At 39.7% G+C, this 17,108-nt stretch overlaps 1 protein-coding gene across 1 annotated transcript in view; it reads right to left on the bottom strand.

The window, feature by feature from the left end:
• The window catches only part of THSD7B (thrombospondin type 1 domain containing 7B), a 297,251-nt gene that overhangs the window by 160,467 nt on the left and 119,676 nt on the right, over window positions 1-17,108 (bottom strand). The window contains exons 6-8 of the mRNA XM_015635401.2: window positions 15,834-16,003; window positions 4,402-4,557; window positions 2,593-2,790 (exon numbers count right to left, since the gene is read on the bottom strand). Coding sequence (XP_015490887.1) covers window positions 2,593-2,790; window positions 4,402-4,557; window positions 15,834-16,003 — 524 coding nt within the window. The remainder of the gene's footprint in view (window positions 1-2,592; window positions 2,791-4,401; window positions 4,558-15,833; window positions 16,004-17,108) is intronic.

Raw genomic sequence — 17,108 nt, 5'->3', positions numbered from 1 at the left:
TTCAGCTGGAGAAAGAGGTTCTTTAACCCCTGCCTCCTGCTCACCTCTCTCATGGCATGGGCTGGCACCACGGACAGTACATGGGAGAAGAAAATGTGGTGACCAAAAGCTCCTTTTTGGCAAGTGAACAGACAGACTCCACGTGGAAAAGGCTCCTGTGTCTGAGCCATGGAGAGCCCAGTGCCACACAGCCGAGCACAGGCGGCAAAGGACACCACTTCAGCACTGAGGATGCAGAAGGCAGCAAAGGACATGAAGCTGATGGCAAACTCTTCTGCAGCACAGCTCACACCAACAGCACAGAAGCTGCTCCTGAAGAGAAGTGAGCACCATGTCACAAAGCCTGGCATTTACATGAAAATGAAGGTGTCTTGCCAGCAGGGGTACAGAGACAACCCAAAGTACCCTAATCAACACACTCCAGCCCAAATTAACTGTTAAGATGATGATACTGGATTTTGGAATTTAACAGGGCACAAAAAAATTATTTTTTTTGTGCCTTCAGGCATTCAGTAGGAATACTGAGCAATAATGCCAAGCATGGATGACAGAATGACTGGATAAATCACTGGATTTTAGAGCAGAATTCTACAAAAGACACTTAAGTAAATGAAAATAGCAGCACACAATCCAGCTTTCAGCAGGGCCACTGCTTGCACAGAATACTGAACATGTGTACAATGCTAAGCATGGACACAGGCCTTATGCTATTTCACCTGTAAATGACACATCTCCATTGAATATAACTCCCTTCTGACCTCCTACTGCCAACTAACCAGCTATTCCAGGTAAAACACATTAAGCAAAGCTGACACTTACTCCAATTTTTACCCAAAAAAAAGCAGACTACTTCTTGCAAAGGAAGTCCAGGTAAGAGAACATTCCAGAAGGAAATAAATAAGGTAAACAAAGCAACTATATTAGTATATTGAGAGAAGGAGAAACAATTTGACTCCTTTTCCAATTTCAACTTTAGGGACTCTTCCAGACCTCTCATACTCAATCAAGACTTCAGAAAGTCTTCTGAGTAGCATTAATCTACTCAGTGATTCTAACCTCCCTGGTAACTGGATATTTCCTGGTGGAACCTTCTCAGTTTTAAGTGGACAATGATCACATCTAGTGGCAATGCTTGCCTCAGGCTGCCAGGGTGGAAAGAGTATCCTAACATTTTGGGGTTTTTTTGTAACTAGAACACGCACAGAATAATTGAAATGAAAAGGGTATTGTGAGACTTCCAATACCTTGTTGAACAATTGGGTGAAGAAGAGACACTTCAAAGGCCTGGCTTCTGAAGGATGATTGCCACAGAGAACAGTTTGATCAGAGATCAATGAGCAGCTGCCACAGAGCACACTTTCTGTCCCCAGCACCAGTTGGTGCAGAGAGATGGATGCTGGCACAGCTTTAACAGTGTGAAGTACATGGTGCTCCTCAGCAATGCCAGCCTCCATCTGCACACATCCTGCTGGCCTGGACCTACAATAATCATCACACATCAGCAGAGACCACTCAGGCAAAATTCTACGTGAGCCCTTTGCTCTCCTGGACATTCTGGCTGTGTCATTTTGTAACAGTTGAAGATTTCATTTTTCCCCCATTCTCACAAACTAACAAGAAAACCACACAGATTTAAATATATTTCAGGAGAATGCATGCTCTCCAGGCAAAGCAGCCATTATTTATTTCTTTCTAGAGGTTTTAGTGCCTCGTAAACAACCGACTATATTTATTAATCACTTAGCAATTAACCGCTTGTTACCGCCCTGAAATTGTTTCCTGTGATTGGTCTCACCACCAGGTAAAAGAGGAATTCTCCATTTCCCATACAGTATCAGGCTCTAAAGTTGCACAATTTTGCCACTTTTGAGATGATAGCACAGTCTCACTGTGACTAAGGACTGCAAAATTGTGCTCCATGTAATTGAATCTAAAGATCTGACAACAGTGACCTTATCAAGAAAGGAAACTTTTGGCTGAGGTTCAATCCATACACAAGAAATAACATCTTGCTGGCTGTTTGTAAACGTCACATAAAAATGTACTTATTCATTATTAGCAACTTGTACACTGAACACTCTGCAGGTCTCAAACTGCTGCCAAGGGAAGGATTACTCAGTACAATCATTTCATTTACATCTCAGTCTTGTCTTAATTTTGGCAGCACAACCGAGCATCCCTGCTCGTGACTGTAACAGTGTTATCCCAGTGAGAGAATTATTCAGACCACAGGCTAAAAACTGAGGATGGAAGTAGTTCTGGGAGCTGGATTGATATTCCAAATGCCCACAGAGCTGCTGACCTCAGTGAGAGCCCTGATTTAGTACAAATATCCCATTTTTGTGGTAATAAGGCCAGCAATGACAACACACAACCTGCACTGGTGAGCCATCCCCTTTCGGATAAAATGGAACAAAAGGCTCCAGGCAAAATCTTGGGTTCTATCAGCCCCAGGCTTTCAAGAGCAACGTAGTCAACTCAAAAATCTGAAAGTTTCATAAAAAAACTCAGTAAGGAGCCATTGTATATAATCACAATTGCTCTGCAACAAAATGCCATTTTAGGAGGCACAAAGAGCACAGCCCAGCTCACCTCTCCTGCTCTTGCAGACAGCCTTCAGGACACGCTGCCCAGGCCCACACTGCCCCTGGTCGGTCACACAGGCACCCTCTGACACCTCCCACTCGTGGCACCGCGCGTCTTCACAAGGAACAGACTCCACCAAATGAGGACAGCCTGCCAGGGTCCCCACTGGATCCACGATCACTTGCCTCTGCCTCATCCTAAAGCCTGGAAAAAGCAGAGCTGAATTAACTGGACAACAGAAGAAATATTCATACAATAATCTGGTAGCCAGAGGACAATATGGGGCATCTGGAGCCGGGGGATTTAAAGGCAAACAAGAAAACAATATTTACAGACTGCATTGATTGGGACAGCACTTGGCTGCAGGTGCCCAGGCATGCAAAATCTAACAGTGAGCAAAGAATTCCAGCAACCCACATTTTTCACATTTCTTTTTCCCTTTTATCAACATTAGATAGAAATACACACGTCAGAATATAGAAATTTACTGGTGATGCATATATTAATGTTATAACAGCATTAAGATAAAAAGAGAGGAACAGATAAGGAACTGAAGATATAAATGACATCTATGTTCTGCCTGGGAATCCACTAACGAAAGGATTTGTTTTGAGACACAGCAGAGCAGTTTACTAAGAAATTAGTATTCTGTTTTATGAAGGTGTAAGGTTTTCTGATACATAATGCATATCAGACCTCTTTGAAATGACATCCTATTAAACTGGAAGATTCAAATGTAAAGTGGAAGAAAAAGGTTACAAAAATAATCATAGAACTGATTACATAATCTACCTCCTCTGAACAAAACCAAAGTCATGTTGCTATATACAATGCAGAACTAATACATAAGTATGCTTCAGCAAGTTCTGTTATGTAAATGACACAGAATTTTTAAAAAGAGGTGGAAAAAAAATTCATGGAGGTTTTTCCTCTGACAGACTTGGAGTGGGGGCAAATATACATCATTAGCAGAGGCCACATGGAAATGATTTGGTCATGAAACAGAAAAGAAAATGACAAATAAAATATCCCAGAGAATATTACAGATCAAACTTCCACAGTTCTCAAATGAACAAAAAGAAATTATTCAAAACAATTTAAACATTAAATGCTTTTGCAAATATTATTATTTTTTATTATTTCTCTTTTTGTTCAAAAATTGTTGACCAGTTGAAATCGTTTGATCAGTGTGAAATCATTTCACATACTTGAGCAGTTTTCAGAAGAGCATAATTTCCAAACAATAATATCCATTGCCTGACATGCACTCCAAGAGCCATCTTTGCAACTTAGAGCCTTAGGAAAGGCTCTGAGAGGAATCTCAATATGTCACAGCAACATCCATGCACAGCAGTCAAAATCCAGGGGAGGTTGAATAACATTTGCACATCCTTCTTCCTCGAACTTAAACCAAACCCACAACAATGAGAACATTCTCTTGGTTCTGCCTGAGTCGAGATTTCAGGGCTGTGGGTTGCACCTCCACCCTGACACATTGCCCTGGAATCCAGGCATGCAGCAGGACTCCCAAGGGGATGGGAGACGGGCAGCCTGGCAGCTGCCAGCCCAAGAGATCATCCTGCACAAATTCACCGCAGGATAAAAGGACCTGAATCAGCTTGGAAAATCTTACTTTTTCTTCTCACAAGAATTATGGCAAAAAGCTTTTAAAGGTCAGATTCCACTACACACATCCAAGAGCTCTCACCCTGTGTTAGATTAATTTTTTTTTTTGGAAAACACATTAGGCTCCCAGTGTCTAATGTGAGCTCCCTGTTTTTGCAGTCTTTTTGCAATATTCCATTCCCTGCTCACCTCTCCCTCCATGGCGGTGCTGGCAGCTCTCGGGCAGGCAGGGACCCCACGGTGACCATGAGGACACCGCACACTCGGCCGGGCATGGCAGGTGACACACCTGGGAGGTGGCAGGAGCAGGACCCTGGCAAAGCTTCCCATCCACTGGTCTGGCAACTAAAAGGCAAAAAAAGAAAAAAAGAAAAAAAGAAAATAAGGCTGTAACTCTGTCCAGCTGGCCTTAATTTTCCAGAATGCACCAAAATCCAGTGATTTTTCAGGGTCTTATCTCCCAGGGCAAAAAGTTAATCCTGTGTTGAGAAAGGCATTTAAAAGTTTTATCTGAATCACCAATATTCAGCAAGCTAGTTGAGACTATTACACTATTCTTAGTGGTAATCAGGTGCTTCAAAACTAGATTGAATGCTGATTTTCAGCAGTGCTGGAGTAACAAACTGGGATCTAATCCCCACATTTATGGCCAAGAAGACCCCTTTAGACAGAAGTGAAGAGAAAGATACCAAAGGGAATCCAAAAAGCTCCCACTGCGACTGGGAGCCAGGCAGAGGCAGTAAAACCCAAGCACAGGAGACTCTCCCCATCCCCATGCCCTTTGGGGCACTTCCATCTCTGGATTATGGATGCAGTGCCCAGACCTAGGAATTTTCTTCACCTACTTCCAGTAAAACTGAGCAGAGCTCTCAGATTCCTCTGCACCAACAAAAGCATGAAGCTTCTTCCCTGCCTAGGAGGAGAGAGATTTACCTGAGCTGCCTGAACCCACGGATCTCCAATCCTTATCCCAGGAATGAGCTAATCCCAAACCCTGCCAAGTACCAGTTTAGTTGATACTGACAATGGATTTGGAAAGTTGACTCTCTTTGTATTCCCATTTATCATAAGAGATTTCTAGATTCAATTAACTCCTCTCACCTTTTTATTTGGGGCAGAGGGAGGAAGGAAAAGAAAGGGAAACAAAGACTCTTAAATCTGTCCTCTGAGTCATTATATGATATTGCATTTTAATTACATTATGGGCTGAATTTGGCTGCCTCTTTAGATAAATCAATATCAAAGCAGTCTTTCAAAAGGCAAAGGCTTGTTTGAGTTTACTCTGCCATGGCATTACCAAGACTTCATTAATTTTTATAGATACTGAGTTTGTTTTATCCTCGTTTTTATTTTTCATGTCTGTTTTTCTTTGCTTCCATGCATGGAATTGATTTTAAAAGAATTTGTACAAACATGCCCAATATATGAGTAATCTTTCCTTTCTCTGATATTACACCATTTTCTTTAAAATTAATCATTTGAAGAAAAACACAACTTTTTTTTTTCAAACACAAGACTTCAGCGCTCAAAACCTCAAATTCTGATTTGCACATCCTGAAGGTGAGTTTAGACCTATCAGTCTGAAGTGATATTCAGACCAATATCAGTGCTTATGATTCCAACTCATCAGAATAACAGGCTTAAACAACAGTGTGATTTAATTCTAGGCTGAAAGATAATACATGAGTAAAAAAGACAATTTTCTGAATGTTTTCTGAGACCCTGTAAGGCCTTTGACATGTTCATTTAAAGATTAGAATGAGGTGCTGCAAATCCAATTCATCTGAATGCTCACATAAAGAGACCTTTTCTAGATACCTTGCAAATGAAGTGACAGACAGAATGAGATAAAAATTAGAGTTTTAAGGATAAGAGTATTTATTTTACCAAGAAGCCTCATGCATGACTTAATCTGCCTCTCAGCATCAAGCTTTGCAAAACTATCAGTTTTCTGAGAGTTGTCTTGGAGAAATGAAAGGAAATAAAACTGAGTACAAATGGTCAACCCAAGGAATAAAGTCCAGTCCTGCTTTGCTCTCTTCCCTCCTCACTGATTTTTAGGTTGTTTCTATACTGAATTTAACTATTTAAATGTGGAAGCCTGGATACAGCTGGATGGTTCTCCTTCCTCTGAAACCAACCAGTGTACCCAACATTTTGGATTAAAAAAATCAAGAATAATTTATTACAAAAAGTTAGAGAAAGTTATACCCAACCCATATTCATGGATGACTTCTTCCCATTCTGGTGGAAATCCCTGCCTTCCTCTCCCTGACAGCCACTCTCCTTCTCCTTCTCCTCCCTTGGGATGATGTCCTATTTAATTCTAGCACTGGGAGTTCTATTCCCAGAATCTACTTCCCATTTGGCACTGGAATAAGGCTGCTTATTTACTCACTTCCTTAAGCAGTTCTTTGCATCCTATAAAAGGTAAATCAGAAAATACCATTCTGATCAAATACCCAAATACATTCCAAGTATGTGCCAGCTTATACTCCTCACTCTCCACTGACTGCAATCCTCCAGCCAGTCTCCAGGAATAACAAAACAAAAACTCCAGAACAAAAAACACAAGCTGTAATAATAAATACATACACCATGCCATCCTTTTCCAACACCTGGCAGGTATAGAGAGAATTTCCACCCACAGTGACAGGATAGACAAGCAGGGTACTCTTTAAAAAAGAATTTCATTCCTTCAGCCATTTGATTAAAAACTCTGATTTCCATCTGGTTTATCTTAAAGCTTAATGTTATTTGTCTACTGCCATTCTTTTATACTCTAACAAATTTTTCTTTTTCTTTTTTTTTTTTTTTAATTATAAAGGAATGATAAGGGGCACTTTTTCTGTGAACCTTTTAAATGCCAAAATTCTCACACACTGCAGCCTCCAAATGGCACAGGTAGCCTGGCTGGGGATGTCCTATTCAGGGAAAAAACCTGACATTATGCCTATGATAAATGAACACAGATGCCAGGAACACCTTTAGGAATGGGCCAGCCTTCTGATTTCATTCAATAATTGACTCTGTAGTGGTATTTTCCTGCATTCATATAGAAAAAGTGCTCTTTGTGAAATTATTTTCCTCAGAACATCGTTAGCCACATTTCTGGAGGAAGGTGAAAGGAAGAAACCAGGGAAGCAAAGAGTGGGAGGGGAGGAAACATCTCTGATTCAAGTAGCAGCTTATTTATGCTTGTTCATACCTTTTAAAATCCTGTGTTCTTCCCAATCTATAGAATAAACTTGAAAAAGCAATCAAGTACTAATCTGGGAGCCTCAAACACTGCACACTTCTATAGCTGTTATATTGAATCTATCCTTTATAAATGCAACTGCAGCTGTTCCCAGCACCAGTGTCTTGCCTCAAGTTTGAATTTTACTATTTGCTGTTATTTTCAGGTTATTGCTACCAGCAGGAGATAATAAATTGGGTTCTAAAGTGTCTTGTTTCCCTATATATTTTTACTGAGGTAATGATTTGGAGGAAAAGTGGAGGAGGAAATCAGCTCTGGTATGATTATTTCCATAATGTAATTTTAAGCCAATAAATAAATTATCTTTGAATAGAGTCATGTGGACAGATACTTGCAGGCACACATACCCACGCTATGTTAAAAGCAATGCTGACCAGACAGAGGCAGAAATGCTACGATGGCATTTTGTTTGCAGGGGGTCCTGTCAAATATGGTTTTTCAACTCCTCAGGAGGTAAATAACACTTTTTTTCCTGGACTTTAACTACACTTCCCTTTTACAATGAAAACCCACGTATTTTTCATACTAAAACGAAAATGAGACTTTTCCAAATATCACTAATATATCTGGAATATACACAAAGATTTTCAGGTCTGCCTCTTACATATTTTAGGTAATACTCAATTCTCAAGGAAATAAATCCAAATGTTTATCACATGGCAAAACTAATCCAAATTAAAATTGCCAGGATACAAGGCAGGTACAAGAAAGGGATGGCATATCCTTGTGAAAGCTCTTACTGCCTTTGCTGGGACTTATAAACCAAAGACACTTGGATCAATACAAAGGGAAATTACTTGAGAAAACCACAAAGGAGCAAGTTATGTTATAAAAACAACTTCATGTGTAAAACACAATAGGGGTAAGTAATTTCTCTAACCTGAAAGACATTTTTATAGCAAAAACAAAACACTGCACAAGGGAGAAGTGGTGAATGCAATCTGACCAGCCTGGAAACAGCACCAACCCCAGTCCCTTACATCCCTCCATTAAGGCCTAATGCTCCCCATGTCTGATAGAAAGGGTTTCTTTATGTTTTGAGGAAGAATCAATTAGTTTTGAAGCCACTAAGCACAAAGTTGGAGGCCTATTTTCAATTAAAATCTATTTAATACACAAGGAACAACGTATGAATAGAAGGCTAATCACAGCATGAAGGAGGGTTAATAGTAGATTGCCAAGAGCAACAATGGCTTAATGTATTTCAGAACAATAAAAATCCTCACAATTTTATTACAGTGACACAGACAAAAAGTATCCCTGTGTCTTCTCTCCGCTGCTCAACAGGACTGTGATCTCAGCTGGGATACTGCATTGTTTTGCTACAGCAGAATTTGTGGATATTAACAACAGAGTCTACATATCTGGCAAAAATTCAGAGTGAACACGAGGCTCCCCACCAGCAGCCACATGACTGAACAGATCAGAGGTGACAATTCATTAAGAGTGCCCAGGAAAAACAGCAGAGGCAACAGAGATGCTGGGATGGCAGCAAAGCCAATGATGGGGAGGAAAAAAGGATTCTGTGGGATATTTGAGCATTTGGCTGTTATCTAAAAAAAGCTGGAAATCGCTGGAGCAGACCACCAGAGAGGGTGAGAGAAGAAACAAGGAAAACAGGAAAGAAAACATACAAAACAGGGAAGAAAATCCATGAAAACTTCACAAAAGCCTCGTAAGAGTGGGAGCTTTGCTCACTGCTGAGTTCAGCGTTGATTCCACAGGAAGGAGAAACCTCTTCTGTGACTGGCACGAGAAAAGCACCTCTGTGGATGTGCCTGGACGTGCCTGGGACACCGGGATGTGGCACAGGTGGCTCAAAGCCAGAGCTGGTGCTGGCACACAAACTTCATTTACCTCCAGTGCCTCCTGCTCCAGACACCTCTGGCTTCACTCTCCCTCCCCAGTGTCCCAGTTTGTGGCATAGCCTTGTACACACAAATCCTTTTAATTTTTCATCTCACTCCATGCTATTGTCTGAACACAATGCAGCTCCCCGGCCTCAGAACAGCAGCAGGACAAAATTACACAGAACAAACCATCACTGTCTTGACTGGAATTAATCCAGTTTCAGTGGTAGGAAATAATTATAAAAATACAGATGCAATTAAAATGTTTTAAGGATAAAAGCCTGGACTAAAACCTAGTATCTGATGGGAACTAACCGGACAGCATATTATTTGCTGCATACCACAGCCAGCTAAACAAATTAAAGCATTTATAAAGGAGTAACTATTCACAATCATAACAAATAGCTTGTTGGCAAAAAAAAGGCCTATTACTTATAAGGCACCTCTTTTAAAAGACTCACTTATTTCCCTGTCAAAGTCTTTTTAAACATTACTCATTTCATTTTAGTTTAATTAGTTTTAAGATATGAAAGAACTGAAAATATTACACCTCTGAAAGACATTAGGGAAAATGTTTTTTTTCCTTAATGGATTCAAACTCAAATTTTTGAAATGCACATTTAAACACCACTGTCAAGCACTACAACAATCTGAATAAAATCATTTCCTCTCCTGCTTCTACAGGGTTTCCCCTGAAGAAGCCAGCTGTTACATATTTATTTTTCCATTATGTGAGTTGTATCTCATAAATTCTGCTCAGCATTTGGTGAGCTTACAGATCAATAACTTGGCATCCCAGCAATATAAATCTGATACAGACTTCCCTGAATATATTTCACACTTCAGAGGTGTATTTCTCATATTTTCAAGCCAGTACAGTCATCCCAGTGATAAATAACTAGTTTGGGATGAGAGGGATCCTTGGGGGGGAGAGGTTCCACCTGAGAATCTGGTTTCTGTGATTCAGGTCAGCTAAGCCCCAGGCTGGATGCTCCTGTTGCAGCACTAGAAGCAACTCAACAAAGAATTTTTCACACCACTGCTGACCATCATTTCTCTCCCTCCTACAGTCCTAGTCAAGTTTTCTCATTACTAATATATTCTAACCTATTCCTTTTCAATTTCATAAACCAGACAAGGAAAACAGGATTTAAACATCAAAGTCCTAAAATTCTAATTTCTGTAGAGTAAATTAATCTTGTCGTTCCTGCAGTTTCACCAGCATAAATTTACAAAAAAAAAAAGAAAAAAAAAAAAAAGAAGTGCCATTTAATATAGGGCTCACACTCCACTAAAGGTTCCTATTCACTCCAACAGTGCATGAGCTGCATCAACTCCTATGGGCAGCTTATCTCCATCAGCAAGGTCCTTTCCCAACAAATATGCAGGATGGCAACAGCCATAAACAACAACAACCTGCACAACCAACTCCCAGTTCCTAAAAAGTCAGACCTAGTGCTTCACAAGACCCCTGGCACCCAAGGGGATGGTGGCACTTTCAAACTGGACTTTCCACTGGTATCGTCCTCTTCCCAAAAATACTTCCAGAGTTTATTGAACAGATGCCACATGCACCAATTTGAAATACTAATCCCCCAGGAGACACACAGTGGAAGGTCATGATTCAGAGCAGAACAAAGAACTTGCAGGGAAAAAAATTGTGGCACCCTCATTAGGAAACAGAGCATACAGAGCAAAGAAAGTAAAAGAGCACATTTTGGAGCTAAAAAATACAATAGGGCAGAAAGAAAGGGATGAGAATAAATAGAGAATAACATAAGATATGAATGAAAGGACTCCTCAAATTAATCTCTGTGCAAGTCCAAAGAGGCGCCAATATCTGAAAAACAAAACACAATGCCAAAGTATTTCCCATGTGGGAATCAAAAAGAGTCTGAAAAATTCACTCATCAGATAAGAAAGGAATAGACATTTTTGTCTATCAGCAGTAGGGAGAAAGCTCAATATTTTGAGGAAAACAAGAACATATAAAGCCCATAAAATAATCATTTTGAGACTCATGGAAGTAGGACTTAGATGAAAGTGCAGGGGACCAGTTTCAGCTTCAGACCATTTTGTGGTTCTGTCAGTAAAGGGGCTTGTAAGACAAAACTACATAAGGGAATACACACAGGGATGGATCAGAGAGTAACCATTAGACCTGAACAGGTACTTGAGTATTTTCCAAGTCCTCAGTTGTAAACAGACTAAAGGAGGTTTTGCTGTTACAGCTGGCAACACACAAGTTTATAAAAAAACAATCTGATATAAAATGAACCAGGTGGAATTGCATTCTAAAAATAAAGCAAAAATTAGTATAGGCTGGGGAACTGCAGTGGAGTAAGTCAGGCAAGGTATTATGTCTACTAACAGGTGAGGATTGAATCTCTCTCTCAAAAGAAAGAAGAATATAAAAATAATAGAGACTTCTGTAAGAAATAGTTTTGCAGGGTAATACTAAAAGCTATCCAAAAATAATGAAGGCACAACTGTGTCACATATCTGCTACTGAAATTAAAGCTCAAATAAAAATGAATATATGGAGACAAATATGATAGAGAAACTCATTAACAAAAAAAATGTTAACAAAACTTTAGAACCTTGTACAGGCATGAGAATTTTATGTGGATTTTCAGATGTAAAATAACAAAGATTAAGAAGATAGGAACCTGCAATGATTTCTGGTGAGCAGGTAATATAAGATACATTTTATGAGCCACATTTACAATGCTGAGTAAACAATAAAGAGGATTAAGGGAAGTAAAGCATTATTTCACAAAGGTCTTTTCAGTCTTACAATTAAAACTTAAGCAGACAGGCTCCAAAAACACTTTAAGAAAATTCTGAAAGGAAGAGGTAAACTGGATCTCATTCAAACAAGTAAAAAAGGAAAAATGTCAAGATATGTAAGGCACAAATTTTATGAAAGAATGACAGGGCAGACAGAACCCTAGTTAGAAAACCAAAGAAAATATGGAAAGAACAGCAATCCCAGTCACTAGAGACAGCAGGTAACTAGTTCAGAGAAGAGAGGAAATACTTCTGGAGTATTTTATAAAGACTGCCATCTCCCAGACTACTCATAAAGAGATACAGTTTCCAGATAAATCCTAAAAGCAAAATTAATTAGAAAACAGAAGGATACTCCCTGATCTTCAGAAAAGAAAGTTAAAAAGTCCTGAATTAGAAGATTAAATCTAGGAACTACATACATTTATTAACTGTTTGAACATAAATACAGACACTAGTCCCAGATTCTAAGAGGAATTTTAATTCCCATATCACTGGAATAATTTATTGTGATTGAGAGGAGAGTTGTACTGGCATACAAGGAGAGGTTTCATAAACAGATTACTGCATAATATTCTTCCCTACCTTTTCCAGATGTCTTTTTTGTTGGTACACTGGAGATTGCTAGTTAGTGATCAATTAAAATTTATTATGGGAAAATACATTTCAGATAAAATTTCGTAAAACCCAAAAAATCTTATCTCTTTTTTGTAAACCCACTTACAGAAGAGAGGAAAGCATGTGTGTCCTATGGTAGCAGTGTCTAGCTTTGAAAATAAATTAAGGAGGTGCATTTCTACTTTGCTTAAAAGGGTTTTCTTATGAGTGACCAGACCTACTTTGAAAAAGGGGTACAAAAGAAGGATAGTCACCATTCCTACAGCTTGTTCCAGAAACAGGATGTCCAGGCACAGGAATCAGGGAGTACCCAGAGCTGAAGGGCAGAAAGGGCTGCACCACAAGTTGCTCACTTGCATATTCTGTGCTACTTTCTGTGTAAAATGTGTCTCCTCTTTAAAAAAGACATCATTTCAAACATGCAGGTTTGCCATGTCCATCTCTGGAATTACCAGATTACAACCTCTCTGCGAAAATTAAACTTTATCAATTTAAACAAGTTAAATTCTTAAAATTCAGTGAGATACCTAAAAACAGCAAGATCTGTCGAAAGGTAATCATGCTAAAGTTCAGCCTAAATTTATAAAAGCCTCACAAGTGAGGAAGGATGTGGACCCCTTGGACAGAACAGTCACATTAAAACCAGCACAGTCTATTCACTTAGGTTACCTACACACACAGGAACATAGACCTCTGAAGTACACATCACTTTACACATTTACCCATTAAATTTAGCTGTAACAGCCTCAGAATACAGGAATATTACCAAGGACTTTAAAGACTTCAAGATCTTCTTCTTCCAAATACTCACATTAATAGTATGAACTTCCTCCTCAAGGCTTAAAAAACATGTAACTTCACTTGGATCAAGACAGGGATTTCTTAGTTAGGTCACCTCTTGGGAGAGAAATATATGAAATCTTATCAATGCATTTCTTAAAGTAATACCTGAGTGAGAATTTTCCATTTTCAGTATCTTCAAGTTGGAACCTTATAATCAAAATACAGAAAGAATTCAGTAGACTTAACCTTCTGAACAACTGATATATAGGGACTCAAGGAAACAGGTGCTCCCTTTCCAAACACACACATTTTAATAAAAGAAGAAATAGGTGGGAAGACTAAGCAAATAAAAAACGGGAGAGATATCCTTGGGGAATAAAAGAGCTTTGAGCAGTATGTATAAACACATCACAGATGGTACCTGTCTCCAACTAGGATTCAACATATTTTATCCCAGAATGCTGCTGGAGAGACCACGGGACAAAATCTTCTTTCACATATGTCATTGGGCCCAGGTCCAAATTCTCTTTGGAAGTAACCAGAAGAATAACAACAGTGATGGATGGTAATATCTCATTAGACTCGCTTGCTTGGTTCCTGAACGATCCCTTTAAGGACACTCAAGAGGTGAAGAAAGAAAAATTACTGTGCTTTTGATGGTAGCAGTTAGACACTGTATTTGCTTATACATAGAGGATTAACTTCCTCATCTTCTCATCACTGAAAAACTGGTACAGTAAAAGGTGAGATGCCCTAGTGATGAATAAAAGTATTCTGCCAGTTCTCTGACCAGAAGAAAAAAAGCCAAAAATATGTAATTCCTTATTTATTCAAAGAACAGAAATTAGTCAGCTAGTGAATGAGACACACTGAATAATACTGGATGAGGAGGGATAATAAGGAAGGCTTTCCCTGTTTTCACTTGCATGTGACTGTGCTGACAATAATGGGATTTCACTACTGTACATCTGCACTTCTGCTTTGAAATTACAGTAACAGTTTATACTTGTACAATTCCTCTGCACATCTGGGTTTTTTCAGCTGTCTATATGATTTTTTTATTTTTAAAGATTAGAAATGTAAATAAAAGGAAGAAGTATCCCAGGGTTTGTTGTTTTTTTTTTTTTAGTTGAGGCGAAGGCTTGCAACTTTTAAGCTGAATTGAACTTTGAGCAAGGGAAAAAGCTGCAGGTGAGTCATGTACTGGATATGTAGCACCACTGGCCATGAGATACTTAAATGTTTAAGGAATTCAGAGGCACTTCTCTAGTCTTCCTGAGAAGTTCACAATTCTGACAAAGAATAAAGTGTGAATGAAGTGAGTTCAAGCTGTCTGCTCACCAGCCTGCCTCACAGTGGCTGCAAGGAACATAGGAGTGCTCAGAAGGATGAACCAAGTCAATAAATGCCACACAGCTTTCATCAACAGCATTTTTCTGACTCTGAAAGTTCCCTGCATCACACACTTGTGTGGAACAAGAGACAGGGATTGTGTTGTGAGAGCAAAGTAGTGCCAGATGTCTGGGAGAGGTCAGCCACTGTGCATGGACTGAATGGAGACTGAAACAGGTCTGGTTAACTATAACCTCAGAGTCTGTGAGGGATGCTAGGACACACACTGGGCATCCAGGAAACACTTGATTCTCCTCTGTAAGTAAATAAATCTAAAACATAATATTGTGTTGCTATTATCTTACATCTCTGCTCAAAAACACATTCTGCAAGAGCACCACATTGAGTAAATAAAACAGCCTATGATGAATTATTCACTGTGAATCTGTAACTACTTATTATTCTTCTAAAGGAAATATAACTCACTTCCAGAGTCCAAAACCCATCTGTCTGCTCAAAAGCTGTGACAATATTATTTTTGCTTTCCCCTTCAAATCACAAGAAAGATTGTGTATCAATCTGAAGCACAGGCTAAAGCCATATCCGGAATGGTGTGTGACAACCTGTTTTATATTCTAAACTAAGACTACACTACAGATAAGTGCATTCAGCTACCAAGGGGCTGGGTTTCCTGATATACGACAGAGGAAGAAAAGTCAACTCCAAGCATAAATTAGTTCCTTCATCCTTTGCAACTCTCCCAATGCAAGTGAACAACAGAACTGGCAGCAATTCATCCCAGGAGGTTGTGGCAGTTCCTCAGGGCTTCCTCTGGTGCCGAGCAGTACCTCCCTGTGTGAGCATGGATACAAGGAGGGCATCAGCAAGCCAAAGGCTACCAGTGACTCCACGTTATCTACTTCTTTCTTCCTGTTTCTCCTACTCAAATCTACTCAGGCCAGCATTTCAGAGTGCCCCTGCACACGCACCCTCCTTCAGCCGGTGTGTCCCCAGTTCCACGACGATCTGGGCACAGTAGACCACCCGGGTTTGGATCCCACCTCCGCAGAGCCCTGCCTGCTTCTGGTGGTGAGCATCCTGCTGGTCAAGGAGCAGAGACACTTGGCAAGCTTTCCATTCAGAAGTCCTCCAGGCAAACCTTTGGGAACAGAAAGAGAAGAGTAAAATGAGTTTTTGAAAGTCTACAGGTAAGGGAGAGGTACTTTATTAGATGACAAAATACAATTGGTTTAATCTTTACAGCAGTACTTTCCTATCCAAAACAGGGAATGTTTGGAAACATTCTGAGCGTTAAATTTACATAGGTTAAGTATGTGCTATTTGTCTGGAGCACTTGTGTAAAACTTTTGACAGAGCACCAATCTCCAAAGCCTTCTGAAACACTAAATCATCCTGACAGCACCTTTGAGCACAGTGTAAAAAATGAGTGAAGATTAAGAGGTTTGATTAAGTGTGAACAGTAGTTTTCAAACATGTCTCTCAAAGCACTAAACCACCCTTCTCTGCCAAGAGCTGAACACCTCTCTCTGAAATGCCCTTAGCAGCTGAAATCCCACATACCTCGACAGAGCTCCAAGCACTTGCAGCTTTTCCACAGGGGGCACCTTTCTAAATGCCTAAGGTACTGCCAGTTCCTTCAGGGGATTGGCTAAAGCATCTCAGTTAATTCCATTTTCCACAAGTTGTGATACACAGCAAGCTCTAGACAAAAAATACTTTCATTCTATATTCCATTCACACCTAAAGAGCATTAAAGGCTTTCAAGGAATTATAACGTTTTGGGGCACAGGCAGGTGAATGCTGTACAGACAACAGTTGTTGGTGTGTACCAGCTTAAATGCCAGGAAGAACTTATTAAAACCACAGGGAAAGCAGTGCTGTGTATCCGTGGAAAGCAGGATTTATCTCCCCATCACGACTGAAAATGTAGAGCATATTTCTAACACAACTGTTTCCACAGGCAGAGTTCGCTTTGATTCACAGGTCACAGTATGAGGGGAGTAAATAAGAGCCCAAAGTCTTCCCGAGCTTCCCGAACGCAAATCTTAGGCAATATTGTTTTTATAACCAATCTGTTCACACTCGTGCTGCTTTATGCCTCCACTCCTCTAAATTTCCTAGTTTACTTTTACCACAGAATCTTTGGGTTTTGTGTAATGTAAACTACGTAAAATAATTTCCTTCCTTTAGTCTCAAGACGAATGCTCTCTCTTTTCAGAGTAGATCCACAGTTGTTAAAACTA

This window comes from Parus major, chromosome 7, assembly GCF_001522545.3.
Source record: "Parus major isolate Abel chromosome 7, Parus_major1.1, whole genome shotgun sequence".
Classification (NCBI taxonomy): domain Eukaryota; kingdom Metazoa; phylum Chordata; class Aves; order Passeriformes; family Paridae; genus Parus; species Parus major.
The sequence above is the reverse complement of the archived record's forward strand: the minus strand, read 5'-3'. Positions and strand labels throughout refer to the sequence as shown.